At 31.0% G+C, this 18166-nt stretch overlaps 5 protein-coding genes across 11 annotated transcripts; 3 read left to right on the forward strand and 2 right to left on the reverse strand.

Annotated features, from left to right (window-relative positions):
* Window positions 1–29: 29 nt before the first annotated feature.
* Window positions 30–2777, reverse strand: LOC130665688 (solute carrier family 23 member 1). The gene is made up of 6 exons (XM_057466182.1): window positions 2611–2777; window positions 2294–2489; window positions 1861–1980; window positions 1632–1789; window positions 1240–1572; window positions 30–1175 (listed from the first exon to the last, which is right to left on the reverse strand). The coding sequence occupies exons 2-6, from the start codon at window positions 2309–2311 to the stop codon at window positions 62–64; spliced, it is 1743 nt and encodes a 580-aa protein (XP_057322165.1). The 5' UTR covers window positions 2312–2489; window positions 2611–2777; the 3' UTR covers window positions 30–61.
* A 121-nt stretch (window positions 2778–2898) lies between these two features.
* LOC130666119 (nuclear cap-binding protein subunit 3-like) lies at window positions 2899–7990 on the forward strand. The gene is made up of 3 exons (XM_057466831.1): window positions 2899–3106; window positions 3181–4616; window positions 4681–7990. Exons 1-3 carry the CDS (start codon window positions 2993–2995, stop codon window positions 4802–4804), a joined length of 1674 nt encoding a protein of 557 aa, XP_057322814.1. The 5' UTR covers window positions 2899–2992; the 3' UTR covers window positions 4805–7990.
* On the reverse strand, window positions 7167–10466 carry LOC130666120 (mitogen-activated protein kinase 1). Its single transcript, XM_057466832.1, has 4 exons — window positions 10141–10466; window positions 9054–9711; window positions 8796–8984; window positions 7167–8725 (listed from the first exon to the last, which is right to left on the reverse strand). The coding sequence occupies exons 1-4, from the start codon at window positions 10263–10265 to the stop codon at window positions 8600–8602; spliced, it is 1098 nt and encodes a 365-aa protein (XP_057322815.1). The 5' UTR covers window positions 10266–10466; the 3' UTR covers window positions 7167–8599.
* A 546-nt stretch (window positions 10467–11012) lies between these two features.
* LOC130666122 (transmembrane protein 47) lies at window positions 11013–13659 on the forward strand. 7 transcript variants are annotated; one of them, XM_057466840.1, is made up of 5 exons: window positions 11013–11165; window positions 11334–11416; window positions 11685–11747; window positions 12632–12968; window positions 13039–13659. In XM_057466840.1, the coding sequence occupies exons 3-5, from the start codon at window positions 11697–11699 to the stop codon at window positions 13332–13334; spliced, it is 684 nt and encodes a 227-aa protein (XP_057322823.1). In that variant the 5' UTR covers window positions 11013–11165; window positions 11334–11416; window positions 11685–11696; the 3' UTR covers window positions 13335–13659. The 7 variants fall into 7 exon arrangements, with proteins under 7 accessions (XP_057322823.1, XP_057322819.1, XP_057322822.1 ...); XM_057466836.1 differs by having other exon boundaries at window positions 11014–11165; window positions 11334–11621; XM_057466839.1 differs by having other exon boundaries at window positions 11017–11253.
* A 3340-nt stretch (window positions 13660–16999) lies between these two features.
* Window positions 17000–17932, forward strand: LOC130665712 (MORN repeat-containing protein 3-like). Its single transcript, XM_057466244.1, has 3 exons — window positions 17000–17122; window positions 17321–17628; window positions 17700–17932. The coding sequence occupies exons 1-3, from the start codon at window positions 17028–17030 to the stop codon at window positions 17930–17932; spliced, it is 636 nt and encodes a 211-aa protein (XP_057322227.1). The 5' UTR covers window positions 17000–17027.
* The last annotated feature ends 234 nt before the right edge of the window (window positions 17933–18166 follow it).

An 18166-nucleotide genomic window follows, 5' to 3' on the forward strand; every position in this document is an offset into this window, starting at 1 on the left:
CTAATTTATTTAAATGTTAAATATTAAATATAAATTCCTTAATTATAAGATTTTATAAAAATCAATTTTCTATATCGTATTTGTTCTTTTTCTTACAAGATCGCTCTCTTGGTCGATAAGTCGGCATAAAAGGCAGGTAAGAAGTCCACTTCCAACGTCTTAGTACCGTCATACCCACAGGAAAATCAAAAGTATTTGGAATATATTCACCGTCAGTATTTTCATCCGCATCAAAATTAAGAGCCATTTCATTGGCCCACGCGTCTAATCCTCGCTCTTCATCAGTTCCTGGAATAATATTATCAAGGAAGCAGCCAATAAATCCGCCTACGAGAATAGTCGTACTTAGAAGCACAGTGATGACTCCATCGGCAATATCATTACCGGTTTTTATCACATCCGAGTGCTGGATCATCCACTTTGACAAAACCAGCGGAAAAAATATTGAAAAACCTAGAATGTATAAATTTCTAGCCGAGTTGAGATTTATGTACTGAAGAGCTGACAGCCCGAAGGCGGCAATCATCCCAAACATGACACAAAAAATTCCTCCGACAATCGGTTCCGGTATGATAATAAAAACCGCTCCAAATTTACTTATCAGTCCTTGAAGAATCATTAGCCCACAGGCCCACTGTATCACACGTCTGCTTCCCACTTTAGTTACTCCAATAGTACCGACATTCTCTCCAAAGGTATTGGTCCCATTGCCACTGCCCCAGAGACCCGCTAAGACAGTTCCCAAGCCTTCGATCCCAATCCCACGGTTTATGGCGTGTACCGGCGGTGGCGGAGCTCCACACATCCTCGAAGTTGTTGGATAGTAGCTTATCGACTCTACAGTGCAAGCCAGCACACCCGCCAACATTCCCAAGACTCCCGACAAACTCACCGTCGGAGTTCCCCATTGACCTGGATAAGGAACTCTGAACCACGGCGAGTCTTCAATGATCTTGAGTTTGCTATCAGTCCGTCCCGGATGACCCAACGGAAGGTTATTCGTGATCGTCAATATCCCACAGATCGCCCACATCACCACAATAGTCAATAGCACCGGGAATAATTTAAACAGACCGAACCAAATAACTTTCAATCCTTCATTCTTACGATAAACTATCATCGGCACTGAAACGTTGACTAGTAATTGCGAGTAGACTGTCAGCATGATAATAGTTCTAAAAAAAAAATTGATTGTTATCAATGACCGATTTATATTTAAATTATCGGTTTGCTAATTACCCGGCAGCAATACCCCAATGTTGCGAAGCCGCAGCAGCTGCATTTTCAAATAACGATAAACCGACCAACGAAACTGTCGGCACGATGGTCAAAGGCGTGATAAATTTCAATAAATATCCAACGATTCCTCCGAATCCAATTATTACTTGAAATAAAGCCGAGACTGCGATGGCCCCCGATAATTCTCTCATACGAATTTGCCAAAGTTCCGTACGATTTTCTGGGCTCATTTCACTTAAAACTTCCTCCGGGGGACACTTCCATTGTGGAAGACTTAAGATCGCCAAGGTGGGAACTAAAAACGATATGGTACCGCCTTGAACCAGAGGTAATCTGCGATAAATTAATAATTATACTTGCTAATTAATTAAAAGTCATTTTAAATAAATTACCTGCAGCCAATGGTACTTTGGATGAACGTCACCAGCCCAGTAACAAAAATCATCGTCGATATTATGTAACTTCTTGAAGGGTCATCTTCTGCCATACAGAGCGCGGGTGTCAGAATAAAAGGAATTGATACAATGGCTCCAATCATCGTCAAATAATGCTGCAAAAAAATTTTAAATCAAATAAATAAAATGAAAATAAATATATATATTTTTATACTTAATCAAGTACCTGGAGCGCCATAAAAAGACACAGGTACCAAGGAGGCACATCATCAATCCCATAAGTCAGTCCCGTTGGGTTCACACTTTTTTCGGGCTTCGCCTCAGGATTGTCGGCGTTATCTAACGGCTAAAATAATTTATTGTTATCGACAATTACTCAACCTTGAATTCTTTTGATAAAAATAAACAACAATACTAATTATTATGTTTTTTTTATTTCAAATTCTCAATAATTTTACCGAGCATTGAATAAATTTATACTAATATCATATTATATAATTGAAACAAAAATTAAAAATTAATCACACTCCAGATTGCTCGCATTAATTAAAGAAAACCTTGAATATTTAATTGAACTTGATCTTGAATTTATTTCTTTGTTTGTGAAATCAATAATTGATGGTAATTATAATTAATTAAAACAAAAAAAAAACACTTACCAGTTCAGATAATTCCATATTAAAATTTTTAATTAACTAATCAGAAATAATAGATCTGAGTCAATTGATTTGATCTGTATGAAAATCGTCTCAGCTCTCGTCTGATCAGAATAAATATCAACGCTAGATATATAATTTAAATATAAATGCGTCAGCTCGTATTAAATTTCTCTTTCATATCAACTCTGAAAATCCACTGAAGAAAAATGGTCTTATTATATTACAAAATAATGTACATATATATATATATATATCTAAATTATATATTTTTATTCAATGATTTGAATAAATTACTAGACTAAAAATAAAAAATTTACCTTAAAAATTATATCCTTTAGCGCTCAATATTTAGACAGTCTATAAATAAAATTTTTTTATTTATCTTGTCTATGGAATTTATCAAATTATTACGAAATTTAAACTCTAATCCAATTGGTAAACACAATAAGTAATTAAGGCCTCTAGTTTAAAGTATGCACGCGCGTGTAAAGAACTCAAAACTGACGCGTTATTAGATTTAAATTTCCGCGCTCAAGGTCGCCGCGCGCCATCTGCCGGTAAATTTTTGAATTCGCTGATCAATTACAAAAAAAATATACATCACAAGTTTATTAACCTAAAATAATTATAAACGCTCTTTTTAATTAATGAATTATAAATAAACGTTAAAAAAAATTTTATTATAATAATAATTTAAAAATGGCACAAGTTTTTGGACCCATGGATACTGATTCCTATAATGAACCAGATGACGTAAATACAGACTTGGATACTTTGATAGAAAAACGTAATTTATTAGGAAATTCAAATTTGGTAAGTTTATTATTTTTTTTTTTTAAATTAATTTTACGTTCGGTTTAATTAATAATTTAATTAATTTTTGACAGCAACCTAGATATGAAAATAAAGCGGCGGGTACATTTATGACAGGAATTGATATATTTAGTAAAGAGGAGCAACAGAAGCTTGGAGAACGTGCTAAACGTTTTGGTATAAAAGAAAATCCTAAACAAATAGATGTTGAGGATGAGGGAGAATTGTACGAGAGTATGGGAGTCGGTGAGAGTGAAAGTGCCAAGTACACGAGATTTAATGCTTTGCATATGAGAGGAACTGATGAAATGAGCACGCAAGATGTATTTGATTATTTTAAAGACTACGCGCCGGCTTCAATTGAGTGGATTAATGACGTGTCTTGCAATGTCGTCTGGTTGGATAAAGTATCCGCTGCCAGAGCTCTGATAGGTTTGTCTAAGAAAATTGTTGGATCTAAAGAAACGCAGCTCAAGGATGAGCAAGATGACGCGATGGAAGGACTGGCTGATAAAACTACAAACTCGATTGATGTCAAAGCCATTGATTTTCCTCTGCCACCCGGAGTCTGGCGCAAAGGTGTCGAGTGTCCAAAGTCCAAGACTATTTTGTTGAGATTCGCTACTTCTTCGGATAAAAAGCAAGCCAATGCTGAAAAACTCAGTGAGTATTATAAGAAACACGGAAATCCAAATTATGGAGGCATAAAGGGAATTTTGACGCAGTCGCGTAAGCGGAAGTACAAAGATGATAAGACCAGCAAGTGGCAGGATGATGAATTGGGGAGCAAAGAGGGATTTAAAAATCCCTGGGGTACTTTGTCTGAAGAATGGGGGGTCCAGGATCCTGTGGAAGTTTATCAGATTCGTCCAGTTGGTGTTGCTCCAGAACGCACAGGAATAAAAGAGCGCCTGGGATTCAAACCCAAGGAAGTGGTAAAAACGAAGGTTGAGGAAAAATCGACGAGTGGGAGCGAGAGTGACAGTGACGATGGCTGGAATAAAAGAAATAAAGTTATGAGAATGAGGATGCATGCTGATGATGAGGAGGAAAAGGTCCAGAAAAAAAGGTTGAAGCAGATGGCTCAGAAAATGCAAGAGAAAATATCTGGGACTGACTTGAGATCGCGGTTAGGACGCAGTAAACCTACAGTTTATCACGAACCCATTCGAGTTACAGTCACTAATCCTGAGTACAGTAAAAATTTACATTTAGAGGAATCAGAAGAGGAGGAAGTTGAGGAAGTCGAGGAGGAGGTAGAAGAAGTCGAAGAGGTTGATGAAGATGAGGCTGAAGTTAGTCAAGTTGAAGATAAAGAGGAAGGAGAGTGGGAAGATGAAGAAACGGCACAAGAACCTGAAGAATCTGACAGTGATAGCAGCTCCGATCTTTCGGAAAAAGAAGTTCAAGGTCCCAAAGGAAGTGTTATAAAAGTTATCACACGTCCGAAGCCTACTGTTGCTTCTACTGTTTGGGCGAGACTAAATCAAAATGAAAAACGTACCGAGAGGTATTTATTTACTTAATTAAAATAATTAAATTAATCAATAATTATATGTTTACTTTCATTACAGGACGGAAGTGAAAAATGTCAAAGGCGACTTGAGATCTAGACTCGGTTATCACAACAGAGGCCGATCTCCACTGAGAATAGAAGTTAAGAACGACAAGTACGGGCAAGACAGCGACTCTGAATGATGACAACGATATCACTGACATATATATAGATAACTTTAATTAATAGTTTTAAGTTAAATGACCAGGCAAATAATTTTTCTACAATAAAGTTGCCTAATTCTTTTTTGATTCGATTTATTTTAAATTATAATTATAATAATAATAGTAATAATACTAATAATAAAATAGCAATAAATTGATATTGAGGAGGTTGGGAAACAATGAAACTTTAATTACCGGCCAATAAAGCCTTTTTTTATTAGGACAATAATACTTTTAAGTCATTATCTTTTTATCTTCAATACATTAATAATTATTTTTTTTTTTTAAATACATACACATTTACATTTATTAACGAACACTTGACAAAAAAGATAATTTATTTATTTATATTTATATTTATTAGTAATTTGTTTTTTAAAACTTGGGCATCTGAAATTTGTGCCTTTTAACGTGTACGATTTTTTAAATTTAATTTTATATTTTTAGCTACATTCATAGATTGTTACAAATATTTTAATTCAAACGTAGCATATAAATTTGATAATTAGTACTAAACGAAATCCTAGTAAAAACATGATAATCATTATAATTACACGGAAAAATTACAGTTTCAATTATCAGAAAAATCCCTCTACTTCGAAACTATAAAAATTACATTATTCCTGAGACACAGTAATTATTACAGTTTCATATGAGACTTTTCCAGTCCTCAATAAAGTTTCATTCAACTAAAAATATATTAGAAACTGTAAGATTTAGTATATATAGGGTAGAAGTATTTGTGGCCATTTAATACTTAATTTTAATTCATGAAAAAATATAAAAGAAAAATTCCATTCTAATACAGTAAAAAAAATGTCTTTGAACGAATTAAAAAAATTAATGTCATTGCGTATTTTAAAAATTGTTTTATTTAAATTTCTAAATGGCCTCGATTATTACACCCGTGTAAAAAAAATTAGTTCCAAAAAGATTCCAAAAAAGTTCTGCATGTGGAACTTCTAAACATGAGACAGATTAGAACTTCAAATGGAACTTTTTTGGAACGTTAGTAATTTTGATGGTAAAAGAAAAGTTTTTATGAGCAAATTTAGAGTAAAAAAAGACGTTCTTGGAACTTTTTTTGAATTTTTTATCGACATTTTTTTAGTTCTATAAAAAATTCAAAAGTAGTGATTTTTGAACAATTTTAGCACGTTTCTAGAAAGTCTTTAGTCTACCAAAGATGAAAAAGAAGTGATTTTGAAATGTTTTGGGATGCCTTTATTTAGTCCATAAAAAAGTCAAAAGTGGTGATTATGGAACTTTTTTGAAATGTCCATATAAAATTTCAAAAAATTTCCAAGAACGTCCTTTTTTGACTATAAATTTGCTCATAAAAACTTTTTTTTTTACCATCAAAATTACTAACGTTCCAAAAAAAATCTATTCGAAGTTCTAATCTGTCTCATGTTTAGAAGTTCCACATGCAGAACTTTTTTGGAATCTTTTTGGAACGAATTTTTTTTACACGGGCAGTGGTAACTATAATACTTTTTTTATACGAGGGCCCTGTTTTCGCACTAAAAACTGTAATTTTTCCACTGCTTTTCTTTCCGTGTATTAAAATTGTGCTAAACAATCAACTGATTTTGATATTCTGTCTGCTGTAGTAATTAAATAAAATTTTAATGATCTCTCTCTCACGCACACAAGCTTCGCTACAAAAATCTACTTAGTCTTGATCAAAAATGGAGATTTAAATTTTTATTAAATATATATTTATATGATTGAATATTGACATGGGATATTAAATAATAATTATAAACATTTGTTATTACAATTAATTAAAGGTACTCAAGTTAAATTTGATCATTGACTTGCTACTTTCGTTTCTTTTTTACACTAATAAAGCTTACAATAAGCGTTATTATTATTTTTATTTTTATTAACTCTCACATTTTAAAACTATTTTACTCACATGTTCGTTTTTTTTTTATTTTACTGACAACAATTTTTAAATATCTGAACTTTAGTGGTTTTTTTTTTAAATTTATTTTTATTTATCAATAATCAATACTATCCATTTATTTATTTATTTTAAAAAGAAAAGTTCCGAGTAATAAAAGATTACGAAGGCAGCACGTTGGTTTAGTCTTAACGAGATGTTATAATTATTGTTTTTAAATAACTTTTATAATTTTATTTATCAATAAAAACCTTTTAAAATTCTATGAATGCAGCTGGATTAATAAAATAATTATTAACAATTATTTTATTTATTCAATGGAAGATTATTCGGAGTATTATCCGTTTACGATAAAACATTACTTTTTATTTTAAATTTTAAATCCGTAAGAGAAAAATCTCGATATGATTTTGCAACAACAAATACACAACATTGTGTTTTTTTTTTAAGTATATTAGGCCAGATATATCGATACAATTTAATAATTATCGCTCTTAAATAATAAAATTATTATTATTTTATTAACGGTTCGCTTTGAGCGAATAATTATCGCACGAGTAACTCGATAAACGCGAGAATAATCACCGTCATCTTTAGTATTTATAAATATATATATATATATACATATATATATTTAATAAATAACCTTGCGAGCGATTATTAATTTAAAAAAATTTTTTTTTAAAATATACGGAAACTCTCAAGTTTTACTGGAAGAACACGAATAATTTAAATAAACAAACTGCAAAATAATAAATCTCTTGATAGCCGACGCAAAATTTCATTTTTCTTCGTTTATATATATATAATAATAATAATAATGATAATAATAATAATATAATATTTATAATTTACATTAACAAGATAAATTTACAATAGCTTGCGCGATTATTTGTAAATATGGAATTGAATAATGGAAATAGCTAAAAACTGCTCTATATCGTTTTCTCTCACACAATTATTTATCTCAAACGATTATTATTATTAATAATAAATCTCTTGTTACACACGCATTCACACATCCGATGATATCGAGGCATCTCTTTGGATAAAACTTGACGCTTGAGTCAGCAGTTACATTTAAAATTTTTAAAATATACATATATCTATATATATATTTATTTATTTATTATTTAATCAATAAAATAAATAAAATAGTCCTTGGATCATCGAAAATGCAAATAAATGTCCCAGCGACAAGAGTAAATTGTTGATAAATGCCAACACTTTAATTAAATTCATAATTTTTTTTTTTTTTAAATAATCATTCTCTCAAGACTTTCTCTCATTTTTTTTTGTTTTTTCATTTTTTTAATAATTACTATTATATTCTCACATCTACGTACCGATCACGTATAATTGCTTGACATTATAATCACAGACAGATGTTTGGAATAACAATTAATCGGTAGTTGATGTATTTTATTATGATACGGAGTTGTAATCTATACCTATGACTGGATAAAATAAAATTGGTGATGTTAAAACTAATTTTATACAAATTAATAATAATAATAATATTATGCATATGGACACTATCGTGATCGCGGTTTTTAAATCGCGAATGTACAAGTTACAACAACGTGGGACGAGATCGGCAACTGATGAGAGACAATAATATCAAATATTATTAATTAGTCACATCAACCTGGTCTCTGACCTTTATCAGCCCCCGTTTCACTTGGCTAAAACTTAACTAAAACTTTACAACTGGCATTAAAACTCCATCTGACTTAAGTTGTTGTTGTTGTTGTTATTATTATTATTAACTATTAATTAAATTCAATCTAACACATTACTTGATAAATAATAAAAGTTAACGCCGATGATCAAGGCTGTCCCGTTTATTTTCCCCTATTAATTAACTACATTGTATTATCCTGGTGATTTTCCGAAAACTGTGCGGTCTCATCGAATATGTACTGCTTGAGAACTTCTTTCGGAAGATCATCCAGCTCCATATCAAATCTAAATGGCTCTTCCGCGACGGGCTAAATTTAAACAAACATTTAAATATTTATCAAATTACCCTCATCAATTAATTATTTTTATTTAAAATACCTCGTCAGCGGGGTCATAATACTGCTCGAGGTAGGGATGCGCAAGTGCATCTTCAACGACGATCCTTTTATTTGGATTGAATGTCAGCATTTTGTCAAGCAAATCAAGCGCACGTGGATCCGCATTTGGAAATAAACTAGTCCACGGTACTTTGGGTTTGTACGGTAACGATTGTAAATAATTACGCGCCTGTAAATAAATAATTGTATCAGTAATGAAATAAATATATATGAATGCATGTATGTATAAATAAATTACCTTCTCATTGATGATGCACTCGAGGTCTTCAGAAGAAGGAGAACCGAGAACACCGAGAATGTGATTCAACTGATCCAAATAGTGTTTGCCGGGAAATATTGCACGACGTGACAGCATTTCCGCCAAAATACAACCCACGGACCAAATGTCTATTGACTTTGTGTAACCTTTTGAGTTGAGCATTATCTCTGGGGCGCGATACCACCTGGTGGCAACGTACTCGGTGAGAAAACCCGCGTGATTGTGATCTGGATCCGCGACACGCGCCAATCCAAAGTCACATATTTTAAGGTCACACGTGGTATTCAAAAGTAAATTACTTGGCTTCAAATCACGGTGCAAAACATTTGCTGAGTGTATGTACTTTAATCCTCGTAGTATTTGATATAGAAAATAACATATATGATCATTGCTTATGGCTTGTGTCTTTAACAATTTATACAAATCTGTTTCCATAAGACATTGAACAATATAAACGTCTTTCATCAGATCAATACTTGGCGCACGTATTATATCCCTTATGTCTATTATATTTTCATGCCGAAATCTCGTGAGGATTTTTATTTCCCGCAACGTCCTTTGGCTGTATGTCTGATGCTCGAACGGTGATATCTTTTTAATAGCAACTTTTGTTTTCGTCACGTTGTCATAAGCTGATCTGTAATGATATCAACAAGTTTTCGCCCCGTTTTCATTTTTAATAATAAATATTTATCAAGGATATCCTTACAGGATGTGGTTTCATTTCAAAGCCTTACAGTGTCTTGTTATTAAATTTCATACTATTTTATTTTTAATAAATTTTATAATCTTGACTATCAAGATAAGCTTTCGCTTATCAATCAGCCATAAATAGAAATGACAACAGACAATTATGAAATGCTGAATAAATTTAAATTAGTAATGGATTGTTTGACGTGAGGAGTTTAATTGTTTATCTTGTCATGCAGACAGAGCTCGAGATGGAGATGGGAGGGGAGGGATGTAGGTGATACGTGATGTTGATGCTGATGATAGTGATGGTGATGATGATGATGATGATGATTTATGTACATGATAAATAGTATCAGAAAATAAAAATACTCACACGACCATCCCGTAAGCACCTTCGCCCATGTACGAGAGATTAGTATACCTCGGGCCCACTTCAAACACCTGTCCTCTCACTATTTCAGCATTAGGATTAACATTTGCTGAACCTTCACTCGCCATTTTGACAACTACGCTAACTCACAAATATTTGTTGGGTTGGAAACAACGAGCGATCACTTTTCCTTCTGGTTGTTGTAGTTGTCTGTTACTCTGTTGTCTGTGATCGTGTTGAGTGTTGAGCAGTCGAGGAGGAGCTTGATAACTACGACGACGCCGACGCCGCCATATCAAACCGGATCTTGACATATTTTTTGTTACGTCATTCATGCGCGGGAAAATATTCAAACGCTCTCCTGGGATTTGCTAAAATTAATTAAATAAACGACGAAAATCATTTACTCCATAGTTCCTGACGTCTATTAAAATCATTTTATTTATCTGCATCTCCATTATTACTCATTACTGATAATTTTAAAAATAAAAAATTATTTTTTTTATAAATAGTGAATGACAATAAAGTTAGCAGACATTTAAAAATTTTTTGATGTCTTTTAACAAAAAAAATAAATACTAAAAAAAATATTTTGAAAAATTGCATGTATAGTTTATGAAATTTCCGACATCTGTTTTTTTAGAAATATTTTTTTTTCATTATTTACCTGTCAAAAAAAATTTTTTTTAATTTCAAATGTCTGCTAACTTTACTATCATAATAGTGATAAGAATTGTCCGCGTGCTAGATTCCAATCCAGTATTATAATTCTATATATATATATATATATATATATATATAGATATGTCTTTTTTATATGTGTTGACAAAAGGTAAAAATATTTATTGTCATTGACGGTCTGATTCACAGCGTCCTCTTTCAGCATGACGTCAACTACGAATCTGGATGTATGAGGCAGAGGCAGAGGCACATCAACATCAATCTTGACCAACTACAGCTACAGCTACAGCGTATACTTGTAGCCATAACCAATACAATACAATATACATAAAAAAAAATAAAAAAAAGTAAATACATAAATATGTATACATATATCGATGTAAACATTCACACCTAGGATTAGTAATCGGTATTAATCATCTTGGCCTATCATCTGTAAATTAAAAGCCACCAGAGTTACCAGCATTAATTGAATCCAGACATTGTGATGGTGATATTGTTATATTTTTTTTCAGGCGTCTTAAACTCACTTTTACAAAATATATAAACCAGCTCAAGTACCAGCTACCAGATACCATCTACCAGCTACCAGTTACCAGTGAGTAAAAGTACCAGTATCCAGTGTTAAGTGTCTTGTTACCTGTTTGGTAATTAGTTAATCCTCAAGAGTCGTAATTACGACAATCTAATGTCCCATTTAATATTATTATCAATATCTACCTGCAACTATTTAAATGATAACTGATAATTCATTATTTTATTGAGTGTCTTCAATAAGAGCGTATGCTATAATTTATTAACAAGTGAGTAAATTTATATTTTATTTTATTTACAATAAATAATTATTTTTATTTTATTTTTTTTAGATTTTTAAAATAATGGCCCAATCCACAACCATTGAAACTGTGACAATCACAAAGCCATTTAAAGTGAGTGTTTGTTGTTAATAAATTTCATTTATTGGCCATTTAAATTTAAATAAACCTGCTCTGGATATCTATAATTATTTGAGAGATTGGAATTTGCGGACTCTGGGCTGTAGGATTGAAGAAAACGCGACTAGACACTTAAATAAAATTTATCGTCTCCAGTTATCATATGGTTTTATGTGTTAATTGTAAATCTTTTGATACACCTGGAGAATAATTACGCGCAAGCGTAGATAACCGGGTACAGGTACGGGGTGAAAAATCGACGGGCGCAGTCGCCTTTAAAACCCTCGAGACCCCACTGTCCTAGTCTACCGGATAGTAATAATTCGTAAATTTTTCATTGGGAAATAGTAATACATAAAAAAAGTTATTAAACGGGCATGCAAATTCGGTCTTTGAACTCATTGATGTGATAGCCCTCGTGCGGTGGAGTTATTTGTAAATTAACCTGGGTAAATGTTAAATAAAGTTGTCAGAGCTTTAAGAATTAAGTTGTAAGAAAGTTATTGAGATGGAAGTATGACGGAAAGAAAGTTATAAGTTTTGTGTGTGTGAGCTCTGAAGCGTGCCTCACCCTGGGAGTCGTGAGTGATCTATGGCGGGGCTTACCCTGGTCTACGACGTTCCATAGATTCAAATTATAATTAAAATTTTAACGTCACTCTACTTTATTAGACCTTGAATTTTTATCTACATAATTATAAATACATCAGTTTATCTTTACTCGAGATCTTAAATTAAATATAAATTTATAATGATAATGTATACGGTAGCGGACGATCACATGGGAGAGAATGAAATCGCCCAGGTATCCAAGACAACCGTTGAAAAAAAATAAAATAACTTAATTAAATTTATAAATTTTAATTATTTAATTGCAGGTGATAGCACTGGTATGTGGGACTATTGTTATTCTGCTGATGATTATGGGACTGGCGTCAGCAGACTGGCTGATGGCAGTGGGATGGCGACAAGGATTATTCACACACTGTATTGCTGAAGGAGCTGAGACGCCGCTGCCCTTCAACGTCGTCGCAGAACCTGGATGTTATTCTGCGAGAGATGTTGGATATATTAAAGCAGTAGCTGCACTATGTATAGTCTGCCTTGTTGCTGATGTCGCGGGCACGCTGCTCACTTGGCTTGGACTCAAGTCAAAGGACCATCGGAATAAGCATCGATGCTACAGGATCGCTGTCCTCTGCATGTTATTAGCTTGTACGTACAAGTATAATAATTAACAAATATCAATGATACTGATACTGATAATTATATTATTTTTTTTTAGTAATATCTTTGCTGATCGCCTTGATAATTTATCCAGTTTGTTTTACTGGAGAATTAAATCTAGGGAATCGGACGGTCTGGGAGTTTGGATGGGCCTATGGAGTTGGTTGGGGTGCGGCGATTTTCCTCTTTGGCGCCGTGATACTTTTGTGGTTCGACAAAGAAAGCGAGGAAATATATTATAAAGAACGGAAAATAGTGCGGGAAGACATGACAAGTGGGGGTAACAACGCGATGATCGGCCACGGAATTGTTGGTCATCACGGTACCGGGAGAACTGGCCTCCAACACGCCTAGTGGCATTGTACCCTGCCCGATGTTGTCCTCTAGGTCAATTTTATTTTAAATCCTTTATTTTTATTCCCGCTTCCTTTTACTCCCAATCATATTATCTCTTTTGTTGACAATCACAAGATATCATTTAATTATTGACCAATATCTTGTTGCTAAATCGACTAGAGATTTAAGAAAAAAAAAAGAAAAAAAACTAAAACAAATTAATGAATTAATTAAGTCGTAAATCGGAGACCAATTCGCGTAAAACTCTGACTGCCACTGCTGCGCTCCATTACAGCGTATATTATTTTATTAAACAAATTAATTAAGTAATGAATTAAAAAAATATTTAAATTATTTTTAAATAAATAAGAATTGAAAGTGAGGGACCTATTGAAAGTACGGCAGCTTAAAATTTATTTATTTTTTAGTAACGTAAAAAAAAAATTGTACACTAGGAATTTTTTAAAATTAATTTACATGTTAATTAAAATATAAATATATATTTTTAAATTAGAATTTATAAATTATGTATAGTTAAATATTACATAGCGTAGAAATATGAATCGCATTTATATTTTTAATGGTAAAGTATTTTTAATTTAATTGTGAAAAAAAATAATAATGAACAGAGTAGCAGTTTGGCAAGAAATCTTGTCAAAAAAAAAAAAATAGACTAAAATAATAGTGAGGTGTTTCATTAGCGAGTAATTATTTTAAAAATAATTAGCCAGCTGAACAAGATAATTTAATTGTGTCCCTCGTTACTGTACTAATTATTATTATTTACATCACTAATTATTTTACAATCATTTTTTTTTTAATAATTAATTTCCGTTTGTATTAATCATTGCTCATCGACAGTACACATGTACTGAAATTAACACTCTTTTAAATTAATTATTGTATTAATTTAAATGTACAAAACCTAAATGGTTAATGAAATAGAAGCAGCTCGGGCAGGTAAAACCGATCCATTGCGCCATATGCATTACTATTAATTACGCATATGTATATAATCTAGAGATTTTATATACGATGAAAAAAAAAAATTATATTAATAACTCATTGTCATAGAAACAGTGCTATTGTTAGATTATTAATAATAATAATAATTATAAAAAATGTAATTGTAAAATTATCAGCACGAATTATTATCAAATATTGTAGAAAAAAAAAAGTTGCTTCATTACTAATTAAAAACAATTTATAAATTGAAAGTTTAATTATCGATAAAAATTAATAGATTTCTTATTGAGAGAATGGTGAGACCGATTAATGATGTTAATTATAGTTAATTGACACTGAAATATTTTTAATGAAATGTACTGTTGAACATAGATTTTTCCGATAAATTGTAATACTTATTGAATTGTATTGATTACTAATAATTACGTGACTGAAATTCATAAATAAATATTGATTAAAATAATAAATAAATCAGCGGTTAGAAAAATATAAACGACAAACGATTAGTGATATGATTGTGGTTGTAATAAGTCCGTCTTGATAATTATTTATTAAAATTGAAAGCTGTTGATTATGAATGGATGATTATTTTTAAATTTAGATTTAAATAATATTTTAGATGTTCAAAATCTTTCGCACTTTCATATCACACGACATATCGTTATAAATTACACTGCGAGTAGTTTTTTTAAGTGAATACCATGATTGTAAATTTATAGATGAACTTATATGACGGGCATGTTACCAGAATTCAAGAGATCTCGATTTTGAGGAGTGAAAATATATTTCCAGCTGAAATAATTTAATTGTTAGATGTCCATTGATAACCTCAGATGTAGATATTTTAGAGAGTATTGATATAGTGATGTTATAAATTTAAATTATAGTCATATAGTCGATTGTCATCTGTTGTAAGCATATCGCAGTATTGTACAAAAATTAAATAATAATAAAGATCCGTCGATAATTTTTTTTGTTTTACTTTTAAACTCCATTTAATTTGAAATTCATTCAAATTCCTAGCATTTATTTAATTTTATTTTGAATAGAATAAAATAAAAATTAGTGTTTAATCAATAAATAATTAATTAAACATTTACTAATCATTTAAGTTTTTTTTTTATCTATTTTATTTACTTGTTATCTCTATTAATTAATTACATTAAATTTATTTATTTGAATTATTCTTCATTGTATCTTCGAACAAGTCGAATACTGGTAAAATTTACTGTGAATCAAACCTTTGCACTGTTAAAAGGGCGCATACATTTTTTTTTCATCGCCAATTGATTTTGTAAACATTTTCTACGCTTGAAAATCAAACATTGTTTTCCCAAAGCTAAAAGGGCGTATAAATTTTTTTTCTGAAAAATTTATTAAAAAGCTTAGCTGAAGTCTAAAAATGAAAAAAAAAAATGCTGCAGTCAAAAAGGTGTATTCTAGCTAATACGTTCTTTTAATATCAAAATTAAAAATATGCTTAGAAAAATCACAAAATACGCGTGATTGTATGAATATTTTTTGTTATGGAATTGGTTATTAGAGTTTATAAAATTATTTTGAAATTTTTATACTACATTGAAAAAAATAAAAAAATTTGCAGAAATATGTAATCGGTTCATTTAGGTACGACTCCCGTACCTTCATTTTCCATATCTATTGTGTTGTTGTTTTTTTTTTCCCAAATTATTCTGATTTATAGTGGACCCATAATCCAAAACAATAATTAAAGAAAAAATCAGTAAATTTTTATTTCTTATAATCGTTATGAAAATTTCTATTCAATTAAAAATTTGATATTTTCATTCTTTTTTTTTTAATTATTTTATTTTTAATAAATTTTGTGAAAATAAGTGTAGGAGACTGTTTTTTTTTCATCTAACTTGTCTTGTGGACGTTATAAGTCAAATCGACTGAATATTCATTTTTTTAAATGTTGGATGAAATGAAGAGACGAGGGATGCGTATGCGAGGATGGCCATTTAAGCTTCAAGAGTAATAAGACGTCTATCATCGAAGGAATCAACAATACACAAGTTTTACTTGAAGTCGTAGAATAAGGATGGTTCAATAAAAAAAGAAAATTTCACCGTGATCGAACCAAGATGATGGTAAGAAAAAACTTGGGTAAAAACAGGAGACACGGGAGCAATTGACGAAGATGGCCGTCTCAAATTGCTCAAAACGAAGACGTGCATCGTCAAAGGATACTTGAACACCCCAATTCTGTTGCCAATAGTAGAAGAAGAATGGAGGAAACTCCATCCCTATCAGAAAATTGCTTTGGGAAAAACGACAGAGTGGATCGTCGTGGTAGAAGCCACAGAAAAAAACGATGGAAATATATGATTATACAACATACATTTGTAGTGTTACAACATTTTGTTTCTGATTTTATGTTCCTACCATGGACAAATTAAACTCATTTTTTTTATCATATGTTTGATTAGTTTCAGAGTGAAATATTATTTATAATTAGATAGAATTAATTTTGTAGTAAATAGTTTTGTAAGAACCTGACTTAATTATTTTTAACAGTACCAAATATGCTTCTGAGTTTGGAATATAATACCTCTGAAATATGTATCTTGCCAGGGACACTATAAGTGGCTGGGTGCCATCTGGTGGCGAGCCTTGAAATATCTTCGCTGCTGCAGCCTTAGAGTCATTTGTTTCAATCAATAACTTTTTTAAACAAAAAGTTTTGTTATAATTTAAAAAATTTTATTTTACAAAAATACATAAATGGCGTTGCGAGGAACTCATAAAATATTTATCAATAAAAAATTAAAGTCTGATAAAAATATTGTTAAATTACATAAATGGATAAAAATAATTAAGTACTTAAAATTCATTTTTATTTAATTATCATTCAATACAATCAACAAATTATTTTTATTTAAATTAATTATCTTACTTCTATTAATTTACAATAGTTAATTGACAATTCCGTTGTTTTGATTATAAAAATTAACCGTATAAATTTAAAACAACGTTAGAAATAATAACAATTATTTTATTATCCATATCCTAACTAGAAAATCAAGAAAATCAAAGTCTTATTCTTTGCAATATGAAGGCCAATCTTTATCAAACAAACCGCACGGAATTGGAGTGTTATCAAAAGTTTATATCGACGGATTAATTGAAAAATATTACAGCGGGAATTTTGTTGAGGGCAAGAAACAAGGATTCGGTGGCCTGTGGACTGATCATTTTTATTACGAAGGAGACTTTTGTAATGACAAGAGACACGGGTTCGGAAGAATTTGGTACAAAGACGGTAGTTTTTATCAAGGCAACTGGAGAGATGGTTTGTACGACGGTGATGGAATGATAATTAAAGGTCCATATATTTTTTAAAAATAAATCAAGACAATCTACAATTGTTTAGATTAAATAAATAAATTATTCCAGATAATGGAAACCGCTATGAGGGTGAGTTTCTGCTGGGAAAAAAACATGGTGACGGAATTTATTATCACTTAGAAACAGGACAAATGCAAAAAGGCCACTGGTTTAACGACATATGTAAAACTAGCACCATCGAAGACATTTGCTGGCGTCAGTCAGCTCCTAAACCTTCACCGTACCCGATTCCTAAATTAGTACTCTTTATTCATTATTATTATCATTATCATTTATCTTAAGTATCCATTTATAAAAGTTTATTAATCAATATCTTAATTCATATTTTTTTACAACAATTTAATCCGTATAAATTTAACAATTATTTTTTTTTTTTTAGGGCAAACACGTTAGGCGAGACGAGGTAGTAATGAATCTAAGCTAATCATAGTGACAGTTAAATGATTAAATTATCTATAATTAAAATTTAATAATAATAATATTTAAGTCACGTCGCTTAAAAGGGAATGTATCAA

Source organism: Microplitis mediator, chromosome 3, assembly GCF_029852145.1.
Source record: "Microplitis mediator isolate UGA2020A chromosome 3, iyMicMedi2.1, whole genome shotgun sequence".
In the NCBI taxonomy this organism is placed as follows: Eukaryota; Metazoa; Arthropoda; class Insecta; order Hymenoptera; family Braconidae; genus Microplitis; species Microplitis mediator.